Source organism: Prunus dulcis, chromosome 1 (assembly GCF_902201215.1).
Source record: "Prunus dulcis chromosome 1, ALMONDv2, whole genome shotgun sequence".
Lineage (NCBI taxonomy): Eukaryota > Viridiplantae > Streptophyta > Magnoliopsida > Rosales > Rosaceae > Prunus > Prunus dulcis.
In genome coordinates, this window is record NC_047650.1 from 36745166 (window position 1) to 36762500 (window position 17335).

The window sequence follows — 17335 nt, forward strand, 5'->3', positions numbered from 1 at the left end:
TGGGCACAAAATATTAAAATAATAAAAAAAATTCAAATTACTACGTAAGTTAACAAATTTTAATTTGCTATTATTGGAAATGCTCTTAAAACTTAAAAGAACAAAAGAGTCTAGCATTAAAAACAATAAAAAAATAAAAAACAAAGATTTACATTCCTTTGGTGTTTGTGGGTCGCTAGTCTGTGAATTTAATGTGAGAGTCTTATATTTGGCCTTTAAGTGAAGTCATATCACTTAACTGTTAAATTAAGCTAACTAATTTGATCAAATAGTTAAAAAATGAGATCTCACATAAGGATCATATATAAGGCTAGAATTCTTATTTAAGGATAATTGATTAATAGCCCAAATTGTGGTGATGTGGGCCAAATCCACATTGCTATCCAATTGGCGCCTAAAGCCTGTAAATGGCGGCAGCACGTCGCAAACCGGCAGTTAATACAGTTGGGTCACCTGAGAGATTGTGGTTTAAATAGGAAATCGATCGAATCAGATACCGCAAAGCGTATTATCTCTACAAATTCTTGTTCTCATTAATAGCCCTAGTGTTTATATTATATATTTTTCTGTTCTGTTTTACACAAATATTTATCTTATTTTCTATTGTATGGCCATAATATAATATATATTTTTTTTTAACGCTAGAGAGATTGCATGGATAAATTACTCCATAAGCACAGTACAAATAAAAAAACTTCAGATAATTTACGTCTAGTAAACTGTTCATGAAAAAATATGTGGCAAGATGAGTTTTCCCTTTTCATTTATTTTTTATTTTATTTTATTGTTGCCTAAAAGATAAAAAGGTGAGAAAAATTACATGTAAACAAATAAAAATAAAAAACCAATCACTTCCTTCTTTTCGGATCAAACTAATCACTCAATTAATGCTCCTATCAATTCATTCACACAAAGCTAATCCCTCCCTACCCCTACAGTTTCCCCACCATAAACCAACTTCCAATCCAATCATGTTGGACCAAATGTCCCTGTTCTTAGAAGCTCCTCTGTGTGGCCAAATATAATTTCTGAAGCACAAGTAAAATTCTTGGCATTGGAAATCCTTGTGGAATTTGAACAAAATGGGGTTCTTCTTTGGAATGATTATTGGCATTGCCATCGGCATCGGGTTGATCGTGGCTTTTGCTCGGGCGGAGAGAATCCGATCCAAATGCCGTTCAGATTTGGTACATTGCAATTCAAATCAAATCTTGTTGCACCATGTTTGTTTGCTTTTCTTTCATATATATATATATTTTATTTTTTTTGTTTCTTGGTTGATGTATTGTGTGTGATTTTAGGCCAAGACAGTGGCAGCGTTTGCAAGGATGACAGTGCAAGATTCTAGAAAACTTCTCCCAAGCCAGTATTATCCATCTTGGGTAGTCTTCACGCAGCGCCAGAAGTTGAGTTTTATTTCACAAACCCCCCAACTTCCCTGTTTTCTCTTCTTCATGTTTTGCCCTTTGTGTGTTTGCTTTATGTCACATGCACCAAATGTCTCACATTCAGAAAGTACAATTTGTTACTCTAAGGTAAAAATATAAGCTGGGTTTGTAGAGGTAAGTTTCGCGCATATTAGTTTCACCATGCGATTGTGTCAGATTCAATATTAGGGAATGCGCAAAATATTGCAATGTCGCGCACAGAAAATACTGGATGTCTCCCAACTAGAGTTCTGATATCATATTAAACAGTTACTAGTACTCAAAAGCTTAATAGTGTCAAATGTCCCACATCGAAAAAAATTTGATATCATGAAACAGTATATGAGCTGAGCTCTTCCACACCCTTTTCTATGTATATGTATATGTGTATATATCTAACAAGCATATCTTTATGAATTACAGTTGAATTGGCTTAACCACCATCTTCAAAAGATGTGGCCTTACGTTAATGAAGTAATGCTTGTTCTCTCCCTCCTTTTTTTCTTTCTTTTCTCACTCTTTTAGTTTCACCTCTTCAATAGTCAATCTTCTGGTTTTTTGTTGTTTCTTTTGGGTGCGTTGTGATGGATTAGGCAGCATCAGAGCTGATAAAGAGCAATGTGGAACCGATACTCGAACAGTATAGGCCAGTCATCTTGTCGTCACTCAAATTCTCCACCTTGACCCTTGGCACTGTGGCTCCACAGTTCACAGGTTGGCTTCGTTCTTCATTGCTTACAAACTAGCACAAGCTTGATCCTATTCGTTGACTGGATTTCGGCATTGATACTTATACATGTAGTTGATGCCCTTTAGGAGTTACCATGGTTGAAAGTGAAAGTGTAGCTGGGGGAGTCACTCTGGAGTTGGAGCTTCAGTGGGATGGAAATCCCAATATTGTGCTTGATATCAAAACCAGAGTTGGTCTTGCACTACCTGTTCAGGTAAAATGCTCATCAACTGATTGCTTATCCTCTTGTAATTTTGTTTAGTGAAATAGAGGCTTTAAGATCTTCTTTTTCTAACTGTTCGTCTAGGTGAAAAATATTGGATTCACTGGGGTTTTCAGGTTAATCTTCAAACCGCTAGTCGACGAGTTCCCTTGTTTTGGTGCTGTTTCTTATTCCTTAAGAGAAAAGGTTTGTGATAAGTTGCTGCTATCTTATTGGTTTGTAACATTTTCTGAGGCTTAATTTTACATTTATAGATTTATAAATTTGTTTATAACTACATTTACATGTAACATACTTGATTTTCTTGTATCTCTGCCTGCAGAAAAAGCTGGATTTTGTGTTTAAAATTTCTGGTGGTGACATATCATCAATCCCAGGCGTTTCTGATGCTATTGAGGTTTGAGCAAACTTTGCCTTATTGTAATGAAAGATTGTGGCATATTGCACAAAAACCTGAATTCTCTGCCACACATGTAATTAAATCATATCTGCAGAACTTCATCAGATGATAGAACGTCTTGTTCAACATGACTGTTAATTTGAATTACTCTTCCCACACTGCCCTCTAATGGAATTGTCGTACTATTTCAGGAAACAATACGAGATGCTATCGAAGATTGTATAACTTGGCCAGTACGCAATGTTATACCGATAATACCTGGAGATTATAGGTATACAAAATTATAATGAACTCTAGAAATCACAACAATATGGCCTAATTGATATATCAGTGCAAATTTTCTTACTCTGCTAGAAGTTTCTTTCATCTAAGATTTTGTTACGTGACAGTGACTTGGAGTTGAAGCCGGTTGGAACATTAGAAGTGAAGCTTGTGGAAGCCAAGGAGTTAACAAACAAGGACCTGGTGGGAAAATCAGACCCTTTTGCTGCGATATTCATACGTCCCCTTCCTGATAGAACCAAAACCAGCAAAGTCATTGTAAGAAAAACTCATGTTTTCTCAAAGTGGATATGATTTAGATCTTCACTTAATTGAATAGAAGCATTTATCATGTGGTACAGGATAACGATTTAAATCCAATCTGGAATGAGCACTTCGAGTTCATAGTCGAAGATTCAACGACTCAACATTTGACAATAAGAATTTTCGACCATGAAGGACTTCAGGCTGCAGAACTCATTGGCTGTGCTCAAGTGAAACTGAGCCAGCTTGAGCCTGGCAAAGTGAAGGATGTGTGGTTAAAGCTGGTGAAGGATTTGGAGGTCCAGAGGGATACTAAATACAGGGGCCAGGTGAGAATAGGATTTACAGTTTACTTGCATTGTCCGCATACAAAAAGGGTAGAAATTTTTGTACCGGCTACTATCTACACTACATGGTACATTGTCGATACTATATTTGATATTTAGTCAACAATGTCAACAATGTAACGGATACTGTATATTATAATCCGGTACCAGCCAATCACTCTCGTACGAAAAAATTGGTGTTCTATTCTATAATGCACATTGTTGTTGGCTTTAGGTGCACTTGGAGCTGTTGTACTGTCCTTTTGGTATAGATGGTAACATTGTAAACCCATTTGACCATGACTTCGCGTTGACCTCTTTGGAAAAGGCTCTTAAACATGAAAGTAATGAGACAGACAGTTCAGAGTTGAGAAAAACCGCTGCTCAGAAGAAGAAGGAGGTCTTTGTGAGAGGAGTATTATCTGTAACAGTTATATCTGCAGAAGACTTGCCAGTTGTGGATTTTATGGGGAAAGCTGACCCTTTTGTTGTCCTTATTATGAAGAAATCTGAAACCAAAGCCAAGACCAGGGTGAGATTTTTGACTTTCCAAATTTTTCTTGCACTTTCTAAGTGTTCATTGTGCTATGTCTCATGTTCTTCTGCTTTTCTCAGGTTGTAACTAACAACTTGAATCCAGTTTGGAATCAAACTTTTGACTTCATGGTGGAGGATGCATTACATGAAATGTTAATGGTGGAAGTTTGGGACCATGACACTTTTGGAAAAGTAAATGTCTTCTTACTAGTTTAACTGTGTGACCGGATACAACTATACTAACTAATTTTCATTGTCTTTTCTTTTTCTTGTTCATTTTTCAGGATAGAATAGGGAGAGTGATCATGACACTGACCAGGGTGTTAATGGAAGGGGAATATCAAGACTGTTATGCCCTAGATATTGCTAAATCAGGAAGAATTTATTTGAATCTAAAGTGGGTTGCACAGCATAAAGTCCGCGATACGTGATGATTTGATCATCCTCTACATTGTTTTTGCTCTTGCTGGAGTTCAACTTCTGATTTCTTTGCATGAAATACTACAGGAAAAACAACAACAACAAAAATTCAATCTTTCATTCTTTTGCACATATTATTAGATTTCACCTTTCTATCAAAACTGAAAGAAAGTGTTACGAGCCACTTGTAGTTCAGATTACTTTACATTTCATATTTCTTAACCTGTTCATATCTATGATCTCTTATTGCAATCATGTTTTTTGATACAACTATTTGTAGCATACTTATCATTTGAAGTTTTGATATTGTTGAAGTTCTTCTATGATGACATGTTCCTTTACTTGGAATATGAAGTGAGGGATCGGAGAACTTAGGAATTGAAATTGAATCAACTACTGCCCATATTTTATCCAATTCATGGTTTTGAGCTATGTTGAACAGATACAAACACGGGGACACGAAAACTTGACACGGCGACACGGAAAATCTCAATACTTCAGTGTCATAATACAATAAAACAAAACAAAATACTCATATTCATCATCTATACATAATAATTAATCCACCACAAAATAAGATTGAGCATGAGAGGAGGCCTCATTTGAATTAGCATTACTCATCTTTCCCTAAACAAAATAAAGCACTATACATATATTTATTCACACATAAAACGATTTTCCACCTCAAAAAATAAGTGTGTTTTGCATTAAAAAAAGAAGAAGAAAAAAAGTGAATGAATTACCCATTCAAAAGATGCTACACCCTTGATATATATATATATATATATATATATATTTATAGTTTTTAAAATAGTCTAGCCGTGTGGCTATCTTCATTTTTTCAAAAATAGCACTATTTTTGGACACGTTGGAGCCTAGGCGTTGGGCGGGTTATCCTTTTTTTTCTTCCTATAAATAGTATAGCCGCGCGGCTATACTATTTTTGACACATGGGCTCCTAATCCCTAAGCGCTAGGCGGGTCCTCTTTTATATTTTTATTTTTTAAATATATAAATAGTATAGCTGTTTGGCTAGACTCGTGTTTTATTTATTTATTTATTTTTTAAAATAGTATAGCCGACCGGCTATACGTTTTTTGACATGTGAGATCCCACATCGACCAAACGGAGAGGGGGTGATGTGCCTTATATGGCACACCTCGCATCCATCTAGTAGGAGGCCTTTTGGGAGCTCACTGGCTTCGGGTTCGTAGGAACTCCGAAGTTAAGCGAGTTGGAGGCTGGAGCAATCCCAGGATGGGTGACCACCCTGGGAAGTTGCTTCGTGAGCTCCCAGAAACAAAACCGTGCGGGCTGGTGAGAATGTAGCCAGGCCCAAAGCGGACAATATCGTGCTACGGCGGAGCCGGTCCGGGGTGTGACAGATTTGGTATCAGAGCCACTCTGCCGTGGGGTGCGAGTGTGCCGACGAGGACGTCGGATCCCTTAAGGGGGTGGATTGTGAGATCCCACATCGACCAAACAGAGAGGGGGTGATGTGCCTTATATGGCACACCTCGCATCCTCATAGTGGGAGGCCTTTTGGGAGCTCACTGGCTTTGGGTTCGTAGGAACTCCAAAGTTAAGCGAGTTGGAGGCTAGAGCAATCCCAGGATGGGTGACCACCCTTGGAAGTTGCTCTGTGAACTCCCAGGAACAAATCCGTGAGGGGGGGCGTCGGCCCAGCCCAGAGCGGACAATATCTTGCTAGGTGGAGTTGGGCCAGTCCGCTGCGCCACTCTGACTTAGAGGAGGCCTCTTGGGAGCTCACTGGCTTTGGGTTCGTAGGAACTCCGAAGTTAAGCGAGTTGGAGGCTGGAGCAATCCCAGGATGGGTGACCACCCTGGGAAGTTGTTCCGTGAGCTCCCAGAAACAAAACCGTGCGGGCCTAGGCCCAAAGCGGACAATATCGCGCTACGGCAGAGCCGGTCCGGGGTGTGACATGACACGTGGGAGCCTAAGCTCTAGCGGGGTTCTCTTTTATTTTCTACAAATAGTATAGCCGCGCGGCTATACTCTAGTTTATTCATTTATTTATTTTTTAAAAATAGTATAGCGCACGGCTATATTGTTTTTGACACATGGACTCCTAATCTCTAGGCGCTAGGCTATTCCTCTTTTTATTTTATTATATATATATATATAAATAGTATAGTTGGGTGGCTATACACATTTTTTTATTTTTAAAATGGTATAGCTGTGCGGCTATATATATATATATATATATATATATATACTCGGATCCTTTTTATTAATTTTTTTTTTTGCCGATTTTCGATTTTCGATTTTCTATATATATATATAAATAGTATAGTTGGGTGGCTATACAGATTTTTTTATTTTTTTATTTTTAAAATAGTATAGCTGTGCGGCTATATATATATATATATATATACTCGGATCCTTTTTATTATTTTTTTTTTGCCGATTTTTGATTTTCTATTTTCGATAATAGTAGTTACCGCATTATCCAGTACTATTAGCCGTGAGTCTCTATTATCCCCTTCTAATTTTTAAATTTCCAAAGTTATTACTCGTATAAAGAATTTAGCATTTTAATATTTAATACTCGTATTATACACGTAAATAAGTATTTTTCAATAATACATTAGTATTCTGTACACGTCTTAAACGCTTGGTAAAATACACATTTAAAAAAGAAGAAGCAAACATACAATACTCGTATTGTAGACGTACATACTTATTTTTCATGTTTAATACACTCGTTTAAAAAAAAATTAATAATAAACACAAAATCCACTTATTATACACATAATTTTCACATATTATTGAATAAAAATATTATATAGTGGGTGAACTTTTCAGTTGTAATTTGCCAAAATTTTGCCAAATAAAACACGTACGTATTGTATTTGTATTTTTCCCGTTCCGTATTTTACTAACTATGAAGCAATGTGAGAGGCTAAGATTACTTCTTACTTGTTGTAACAGAAATGCAAGATGGTTGTTTTGCAATCTCTTTGCCAACCAGAACAACAATTTCAAACAAAGATTTATGGGCATAGTAGTAAGAGAGGTGATAGTATTCTTCATGTAAAGTGTTGTTTGAAATGTGAAGCAACAACAAAGAACACTCCAACTCAGCATGCAATTCTCTACAACAAAAAATGTGTGCAATAAAAGAATTTAGTAACACTTGAGAAAACGAGGTAGATCAAGGGCAAACATTCCCACAAAAAAAGATGAAGAAAAAATTGAATTGTAAGATTGATTTACTGTGAAATTTCTCTATCTTCAATATATGCTTTTAGGTATGTTGAAACTAGCAAATAAATATATATAAAATAATGCAAAGGTCTTTTAAAATAAAATATTATTTTAATAAAAAAATATAGCCGCGTGGCTATATATTTTTAATATAATATATTTAAAGAGTATAACCGTATAGCTATACTGCGGTATTTTTTATTTTAAAAAAATAGTATAGAGGCGCGGCTATACTGTTTTTTGACACGTGCACCTAGGCTCTAAGTTTAAAGACATTGAATCACATATTTTAAGATAAGAACCACATAATTTTTTATTCTTTATGTATATTTATGTGATAGTAAATGTGGGAATGTTATGAATTAGAATAATTCTATTTCTTCTCATACCTATCGATGGTAAATAAACATGCCATAAAAGTTCATTTTATATCATACATAATTAACCATATTAACAAATGAGATTAAAACTTTTCTTTGACAAATGTGATATTCTATACCAGTCTCGATCTCTTGAACCATAATTAACCATTTTATTTGTAGTCACTCACCGTTGGATGTAAATTCAACGGTTTACTCACTCTTGCACTCCTTTTAAAATTTTTTTTTTAACAATTAGATTAATATCCAACGGTGGGTGACCACAATCTCTTGTACTGATCTAAGAAATCGGGACTTTTCTAAATTATTAGGATATAACAAAAGGAGTTCGAAACTCTAACACAAGAGAGCGGGCACAGTGCATTGTTCAACTGGTGGCGTAACTCAGATTTGCTAAATGAGATTTGGTGGCATTACGTCCACTCTAATTTTAACGAGTGCCGTATGCGGTTTGAACGGTTAGTCGGCAAGTCCGTGCCTTTAATAGACTGGTAGGTGAGCCACTTTCTCAAACAGCTTCAAATCACTGAACTTCGAACCCAAGCAAGCAAAGCAACCATGGACGAAGCTGAGCAGCAAGTAGAGAACCAACATCTTCTCCCGCTGCTAGAAGCTCTGAAGAAAGCTTCTAAAGACCTACAAAGCAACCCCATTTCAATTATATACAACAATTACGACATAAGCACCGCGATTGAAGCTCTTCTAGAGCTCGGAACCAAAGCCGACCCCGTTATTTCCATAGACCCAAGTCTCTTCAAGCTCAATCAGTTGCTCAGCAACCTCAAAACCCTTTTCGAAAAACTCGAAAAACTGCAGGGCTATGGCCTCCGGTCCCTCCTCCACCGCCAAATCACCAATTACAAAATTTCCCAAATTGGGTACGCCATGGAAGCAGAGATTCAAGCGTACGTAGATCAGAAAAATGTTCAAAGTTTTGTGAAAACTATGGAAGAGTCTGTCGAAGACGATAAAAAGGTGAAGGCTTTGATGGGTTTAGAGAACAGGTTGGGCCAAGGGTTTGATAAACAGTATCAGCAGTTAATTTTGAGAGCAAAGGTATTTTCTTTTCTTGAATTTATGGTTTGTGACTCAAAGTTTTCGAATTGGGTTCGAGACCAGGCTGCTCTTGCTGTTCTTGGTCTGGTTAAATTCAATAAGGATGTTTTTGTGGGATTGGTACTGATGGGTCCGATTGTTAGAGCTTTAATTCAAATGGGTTCATCTTGTTCGATTCAAGTCCTCACCGGACTAGTCAAAATCATCAGAACCCCTCTGGTTGATGACATCAATGGAGAAATCCCAAGAATTATCAGCCTCCTGGGCTCTGAAGACTTGTCAACTAAAGTGGCAGCCATGAATTGCATTCTTGAAATTGCGTTTTTGGGCAGAGAGGAAGTGATTGGTTCAATGCTTGAAGAGGACCTGATCAAGAAGCTTATGGGTTTGCAGAGATTGGAGGTGGGTTTGCAGTCCAATGTGGAAGAAAATGGAAGTGTTTGTGTGGAGGAGAGAGAGCCAAAAATGGAGGAAAGTGTGGAGAAATTTCCATTTTCAAGGTGTGTGGCTAGTTTTGCAGTGCAAGTGGAAGTTGGGGAAGGATTGGAGCAGAGTGAGAAAAGAGCTTTTAAATTGGAAATACTGAAGAGAGTGAGAGAGGCCTCTGTTTCTGATGCAGAGGCAGCTACTGTTGTTGCAGAGGTGCTGTGGGGTTCTTCACCTTGAAACTTTGATTTCTTAATATAGCTTAAGGTTTTTTTATTATTTATTTTTTGAAGTTTATTTATAGTTTACATTTTTAATTGAGTGTATAAGTGTAACTTAACGAGGTATTAAGTACTAACCCAAGTTATAGATTAGGGACACCTAATTTTCAGGTGTGGTGTGCCCTGTTTCTTAGTTAAGTGATTAACAAATAGGATTGTAGTGTTTGTAATTGTAAGGGTTTGTCATTGTTGGTTATTATGAGATGACAAAAATGTGTTAGCTGGTATGAAGAGCTTAATGAAGCAAATTAGTGATAATGATTATTATTAATTGTATTTTTTCTGCCACCGATGATCTCTGCCAATCCAGTCAACTAGTGTAGTAGTTTTCTTGAGAGAGAGAGAGAGAGAGAGAGAGAGAGAGAGAGAGAGAGAGAGAGAGAGATGATGTTCAGCCCAATTTAGATCAAACTTCACTAAAAAAAATCGAATTTTAAGTTAACTCAGCCCAATTAAAAGTTCATAAGCAGTATTTGATAATTTAGAAATTGAATTCATTTCCATAAGTTGATTATGTCAATGTGATCGACCCTTGCACCTGTTAGTTTGGAACTCTATCTACTCCATAAATTGTAATAATTTAGAGTAGCTAGAAATTGAATTAGTTTTTGTTTTTTTTGTTTTAACAAGCAATAGTCTAAATTATTCTAAATTAATCTAATTTATAAGAAAGAAAATTTGAACTTGAGTATAACGAGACAGGCTCACTGCCTTGGTCAACTAACTTAACTCAAGTATGCAGAAGTTTAATTAGTTTAATAGATACCTCATCTACCTTCGGAATTAGCTAGGATACAGGTACAGAGGTTTTTAAAAATTTTAAAAATAGGTTGGTTGACTTGCCATGGGCATCTCCATATTGAAGCTATGTGCAATGGATTGGAGGGAACTCAAGTCTCAAAGTGCCATGCTTTCTTTCAGTAAGATTTAGCCCAATTACTGACCTATTAGAGCATCTTCAATAGTAGTAGGAAACTAAAATTTTCAAATTGAAGTTTGTTGACCTATATAGCAATTTAAAAAACTTTGTTTGCTACTTTAATTTTTTGTGCCCTAACAGACTCTTAAATTCAATTAATGCAATGTTATTGAAAAGAATGAAAAATATGAAAAATGTGAACGTATTTATTGTATGAAAAGGAAAAATACATGTTTTTAACATTTTGATGGTAGGTTTTATTTTTCCGGAGTAAAATTAGATGTTTTGAAGAGCAAAGGTCAACTTACTAGTTCTGAAGATAGAGAAAGCGATTGCAGCTTTGATAATTGAGTTTGACAAGAATGTTGGAGAGGATTTTGATGATGTGGCACACCTATACCTATTTTAGCATTCCAAAGTTGTTAAAAAGTTCGTTGAATATACTCTTAGCACGTACTTCGTGGCTCTCGTAAACTTGACACTGCATGCTCAAATCTTGTAGTTTGGACTCAAAACAAAATTTAATTTAGTGAAATAAATCCATGACAAAAGTTTATCAAAAAGTGATGAGAGAGGGGTAAGCTGTCGGGTTAGGATTAGTACAAGTTTATGATTCTATTTCCCCGAACCTAATCAAAACAAAAGTTAAGCTATCTTCTTTTAAAATATATATATATTGACAGAGATGAAAACACTCAATACCAGATTTTGTATTCTGAAATGAAACATAACATGCTGCTTTTGGTAGATGAATTTTCTGCTGCCCAAAAAATGTCCTTATATTCTAATTTATCTACATATAATTATCCTCTTATATATAAATTTAAATTTGTTTATGCATAAGAGGAGCTACGCTTATTAAAATTAGAGTACCTAATCCATAATCCAAAATCAACTGATAGACGAAGATACTCAAACACCTAACCCAATACGAGATTTTATATTACGTACGTAACATGCCGATTTTAGTTGGTGTATTTTCTTTACTTAAAAAACAATGCATGATAAATTTGTGAACATCACTGTCCTAAAAATAATGCCATTATCTACACATGTTTATATTTTTATTCTCTTCCTACCTGCAACTATCATTGGAAATGTCATGTTCTTTGTATAAATGCTTTTTTCTTTTGGCATGCTTATTGTCTTTTCTACCAACAACGATTATTTTATAACGCATACGGTTCTCATCCCACACACTTGATACATAATTATAATTTGATATTTATAAGGAGCATCTTTTCTTTTTCTATTAAAAAAACTTTAATTCTATTAGAAAAATTAGCCTTTTCTTCTAGTTGAAGATAACTTATTGTTTTTAGTTTTAATCATGCCTTGTATTTGGATCAACATACCGTCACAACTCAATGAAATCGAATAAGTGAGTGGGATATGCGATTTATATGAAAATGTCATAAAGTTTCGAGGGTCCTATAAATAGATTTGAATTTTATAATTAATCAAGACATGGGAAAAAGAGAAAGAAAGGGACGGAAAATTAATAACACAAAATTCTAAACCAACAAAAATTATATATTTCATTTTTTATTTTTGAATATAAATGATAGTCTAAATTATAAGAGGAGGGGCTCACACACACACCGAAGTTCGATCAGTTAGAGCCGTTGGCTCACTTTTTTTTTATTTTCTATTTTATGTGAAGGGAAATATACTTTTCCATTGTACAATTATTAAACTTTTTATTTTTTGGTAACATTACCGTATGAAAAAGAAGACATATTTTTTTTTTTAGTTTTACCAAAAAAAAAAAGAAGACATATTTTGTAATAATAAAAATTGAAACTTATAACAGACATGTAATAGAGAGGGTATTGATTAACTAATAACCACCAAAACGATTTCAGTTCTTTCTTTGTTTGTCTCAACACTTTCCCTCTCCTTCTCTTTCTTCCCGAAATTTAGGATTTCTTTATTTCCTGCAAGAAAGCCAACCCGATTCCCCTTGTCTCACACCAGCAGCCCCGCCCCAACCGGGCCTCTCTCTCACCTAAATATACGCCAGATATTGGAATTCGGGACACCCTGTCACCCACACAAGATCTCATATGCTATAAGGTCGGTGACCAGGGAAAATATCAAAGGCAATTTCAAAGATCTAAGGAGCACCAACCAGATCTTTGAAATTCCTCTGGTTTCTCTAACTGGGTTTATTATGGGCTGGAGATACAGAGCTGGGTTGTTCTTAATTGCTACTGTTGTTGTCATTTGGGTTACCTCTGCAGAAGTCACCCAGGTTAGACTCCTTTATTTTTCTCTTTCTAAATTTGTCATAACTATTTTTGGAGTTTTGGGTGAAATATGAATGTGATTTGTAATTTTTTTTTTTTTTTTGCCTGATGGGTTATGGGTTATTAGGCTTCATGAAAATATTGGAGTTTGATATGGATTTGTACCCAATTGATGAACTTTATTAAGTCAGCTACCTGTGTGCTCTTGCTGTTTTGTCTTTGACCTCTTCTATAAAGGAAGAGAAGCTATTCATATAATGGAAGTTTGGATGTTTGCTTGAATTTATTTAAAGCACTCAGCTTCACCCATTCGAGGAACACTGTAAATATAATATTTTCCAGAACAGAACTAGCATTCAGTTGCATAAGCACGGTCATCTGTCACCTTTGGTGTCTAAGGGACTGAAGGACATACCAAAGAAAACACCAGCTAAGATTTAACCTTTTTCTGTTATTGCCTCATCTTAGTTGGTTGGTATTAAGTTCAATCTGAACACACTACATGTTTAATTGCTTTCGAGTCACCATGCATCATCTCAAACTTAGTAGTGAGCGTTTTAAATGATTAGTTGGTAAACCAATGATGACTATTTTGTTGAAGTGAGTTTTGAGTTTATATAGTGGCCAAATTGAATCCTTTAGTCAACAATTGTGACTATTTAATCATCTTGACCATGGGAGAGCAGATAACTGCTTAAACTCAAGCTACTTCCTGAAAGCTACATGGAATTGAGACCCTTTTAGCAGAAGATTGTGTCTAATTGCTTCAAGCGAAATATTTCTGCATATAAGACTTTGATTGGCAATCTATTGGGATCTGATATAAGGGTTTTTTCCCCTTAATATCATTGTATGGAGATGCCTGAAAATTTATTCATAAGCTATAGAAAATCTTTGATTCCATATTATGATATGGTGCATTGTATTTACTTATATATTTAATAATACTGTGTGCTGTGCCCACGCTCTATATCTTATTGAGGTTCTAGCTGACCAATACTGTCTCTACAGGATATATTTACAGACTATAAGCAGCCATTTGCAGTAACATATCTTGGAGCTTCTCTTATGGTAGTTTACATCCCAATAGCATTCATTAAGGATTGGTTGTGTAATTTACTAAAACGTCGCTCTTCTAAAAGTGGTAAAAATGCAGAAAGCATGAATGAGTTTTCTGCTGGATTTAGTTCTCCTCTAAAACACAATGGAGGGCAGAAAGACTTTGAATTGGAAATTCATGGGTCCTTGACCAGAAAAGACAGTGATGCAGACCTTTCACCTTGTGCAGAAGCAATACCTTTGGTTTCTAAATACAAAGATGATTTAACTGTGCCGAAACATGACAAAGAGGTTACTGCAAGGCAAATTGCTACTTATGGGTTTTACATTGCCCCTCTCTGGTTTTTTACAGAGGTAAGGAACTTCCTAAAGCTACTTTATTGAAGAATACATTTCGATTGAATATGAAGTGTTTTTGAGTCCCAGACACGTGTCCCAGAAATTTCCTTGCAGACATGAAATTTTACATAGATATGTGTTTGTCTAATGAGATGCATTTCGTGGAAAGGTCTATTCATTTTTTGTGGATTTGATAATATAAAATCAGTTTGAAGGACATCAAGAAAATTCTTATTCTTTTTTTGTGTAGTATTTTTCAAATGCTGCCCTTGCGCGCACAAGTGTTGCAAGTACAACAGTATTATCCTCGACTTCAGGACTCTTTACTCTTTTTGTTGGTGCATTCTTGGGTGAAGATACTTTAAATATAGCAAAAGTGGTGGCTGTCTTTGTCAGCATGGCTGGTGTAGCCATGACAACTCTGGGCAAAACTTGGGCTACAGATGAGTCACAACTGAGTGCTGCGTAAGCTTTTACTCCATCTCTGTTGCTGACATCCAAATTATTGTTGACTTCCATTATATTTGTCTCTTCCTTGATGGAAGATAACATATCATTTTACGTACCAATATCATTTGTTCCCGATATTATGCATCAAATTGCTCTATGTAATGCATGTTTTGGCATTGACAGTTAATATTTTTGTTCAGCAATGGGAAACGCTCTCTTGTTGGAGATCTTTTTGGCCTTCTCTCAGCCATGTCATATGGTCTATTTACTGGTTGGGAAATATATTTTTTCATTTATATCTTGGCATTCTTTTTTCCTAAATTATTTTGACGTTACTATTAACATTTATTTTACTGTTAATGGATATAGTTCTCCTTAAAAAATTTGCTGGCGAGGGAGGAGACAGGGTTGATGTGCAAAAGTTGTTTGGGTACATTGGACTTTTTACACTTGTAGCATTATGGTGGCTTGGTAAGTGTTGCTTGAGTATTAATGCTTTCATCTATCAATTACCAAAGTTCACAAAGAGGGTTCTTTATGCACACAATGGTTTCCATGTCCCCAGTCACCTGGGTTCTTTTCCTCTACTTTACATAGGAATGCAAAAGCATCTATGCTATTCTACATAGCTTGTCTGTAAGAGGAATTTACTTTTTCTAATTGTAATAAGTGGTACAATAAGAGGCTATTTTTATGGCATTACTTCAGTTTTTCTCCTTGTGAATATGATATCTAGAAATCAAGCAAGGCACATTGCTAGCTTGGTGGAAATATGTCTGAGGTTCTTAAAGGGTAATGATTTCCCCACTCCAATTTTATCCACTTACACTCCTTTTTTAGTTATAAAATGGAGTGTAAGTGGATAAAATTGGAGTGGGGAAATCACCACTCTACTTCAATAGGAAGGCAATCTGTCACTTCTTGACTGAATAATATCGTTTTTCTCTTCTTTTTATTTTTTATTTCTCCAGTTTGGCCATTGACAGCATTGGGCATTGAACCCAAGTTTACGATTCCTCACTCTGCTAAATTGGAAGAAGTTGTTATTGCCAATGGCTTTGTTGGAAGTGTACTCTCAGACTACTTCTGGTATGTTAAAACAATCCTTTTTTCAATCTGGGATTCCCACACCTGTGTTGTCACATGTTTTAAACTCCCACTTCTCTTTTTGGCTAATAATAAAAAACTTCCTACAGGGCGCTATGTGTTGTGTGGACAACTCCACTGGTGGCCACCTTGGGCATGTCGCTCACCATACCACTCGCTATGGTTGCTGACATGTTCATCCACGGCCGTCATTATTCAGCAGTTTACATACTTGGATCTGCTCAGGTATGATATTATCATAACTATGCATATAGCATCTGTAGTTAGTAGTTAGTAGTACGGTAGTACCTTTGTAAAACTTTGTTCAAGAAGGAATTTCGATTTAGCATTTCAAACTCACTTTTGGAGGAAATGATGTCTAGGTCTCTATATTATATTACCAAGTTTCTCATTCAATGCTGTCTGATGCACAAGATACGCATTCAAACTTGTGTCATGTTGCATCTATGAACTCTTTACGTAGCGTTTGTTGTATGTTGCAGGTATTTGCAGGATTTGTGATAGCAAATCTTTCAGACTGGTTCTCGAAGAAACTGGGGTTATAGCATTTTATTGAACACTACTACTTGCTTAGTTTGGCAATTCTGATTCTTTTATGGGGGCAATTTTTCTCTTTCCACTCTGGTCGGTTGTCAAGTTCTTGAGTTTACCAGTAAGGAAGTTTCTCCTCAATATGGGTGGTTGGTTTGTGTGGGAGGAAAGTGAGGGTGAAAATATAATGTTGTATCATACTCTGTGTACATCAATTCTTGGGGTGAGGTTTGTCTTTTCACCATCATCAGCTTTGAGTGTGAGCCCTGTATGTAATAAACCTTTTGGGTTGAAAAAATCTCATTTCACGCACCTTCTCAATGTTTTTTTTTTTTCCTCCCAATTCCTTTTACCTAAAAAATAATTTTTATATTATCACACCTCCTCTCATTGTCTTGACAATTAATCTAAATCGTCTATTAGAAATTCAATAGTTCTTCCATATTGTATAGCTCAAAAAATAAATATTAGTCTTTGAATTTTTAGTAGAGGATTTGGATTATAAAAAAAATAAAATTCCAACATTGCTAACACAAGGAAAGAGTCTACATATGAGTTCAAATCTTTTGCTAACATTTTAAAGCCCAATGTAGTCAATTTTCGAAGGATGGGCTAGCTAATTTTTTATGGATGACTTGCTGGCTGCTAGCATAAATTCAGATTTTTTGTTGTTGAGAAATTACAAAAAAGATAAAAACTTAGAACTAAGAATTAGAATCAT

General features: G+C 35.7%; 3 protein-coding genes across 4 annotated transcripts; all 3 read left to right on the forward strand.

The window, feature by feature from the left end:
* Positions 1-942: 942 nt before the first annotated feature.
* LOC117615005 (synaptotagmin-4-like) lies at positions 943-4599 on the forward strand. Its single transcript, XM_034343965.1, has 14 exons — positions 943-1187; positions 1302-1405; position 1675; positions 1851-1901; positions 2021-2141; positions 2244-2371; positions 2465-2566; positions 2703-2777; positions 2972-3051; positions 3170-3320; positions 3404-3634; positions 3867-4163; positions 4247-4360; positions 4453-4599. Exons 1-14 carry the CDS (start codon positions 1083-1085, stop codon positions 4597-4599), a joined length of 1707 nt encoding a protein of 568 aa, XP_034199856.1. The 5' UTR covers positions 943-1082.
* Positions 4600-8665: 4066 nt separating this feature from the next.
* On the forward strand, positions 8666-10231 carry LOC117614011. The gene has a single exon (XM_034342677.1). The coding sequence runs from the start codon at positions 8756-8758 to the stop codon at positions 9917-9919; it is 1164 nt and encodes a 387-aa protein (XP_034198568.1). The 5' UTR covers positions 8666-8755; the 3' UTR covers positions 9920-10231.
* A 2499-nt stretch (positions 10232-12730) lies between these two features.
* LOC117628593 (uncharacterized vacuolar membrane protein YML018C) lies at positions 12731-16927 on the forward strand. 2 transcript variants are annotated; one of them, XM_034361083.1, is made up of 8 exons: positions 12731-13133; positions 14140-14541; positions 14777-14991; positions 15177-15247; positions 15346-15447; positions 15948-16065; positions 16173-16308; positions 16566-16927. In XM_034361083.1, exons 1-8 carry the CDS (start codon positions 13053-13055, stop codon positions 16626-16628), a joined length of 1188 nt encoding a protein of 395 aa, XP_034216974.1. In that variant the 5' UTR covers positions 12731-13052; the 3' UTR covers positions 16629-16927. The 2 variants fall into 2 exon arrangements, with proteins under 2 accessions (XP_034216974.1, XP_034216982.1); XM_034361091.1 differs by lacking the exon at positions 12731-13133 and having other exon boundaries at positions 14146-14199; positions 14285-14541.
* The last annotated feature ends 408 nt before the right edge of the window (positions 16928-17335 follow it).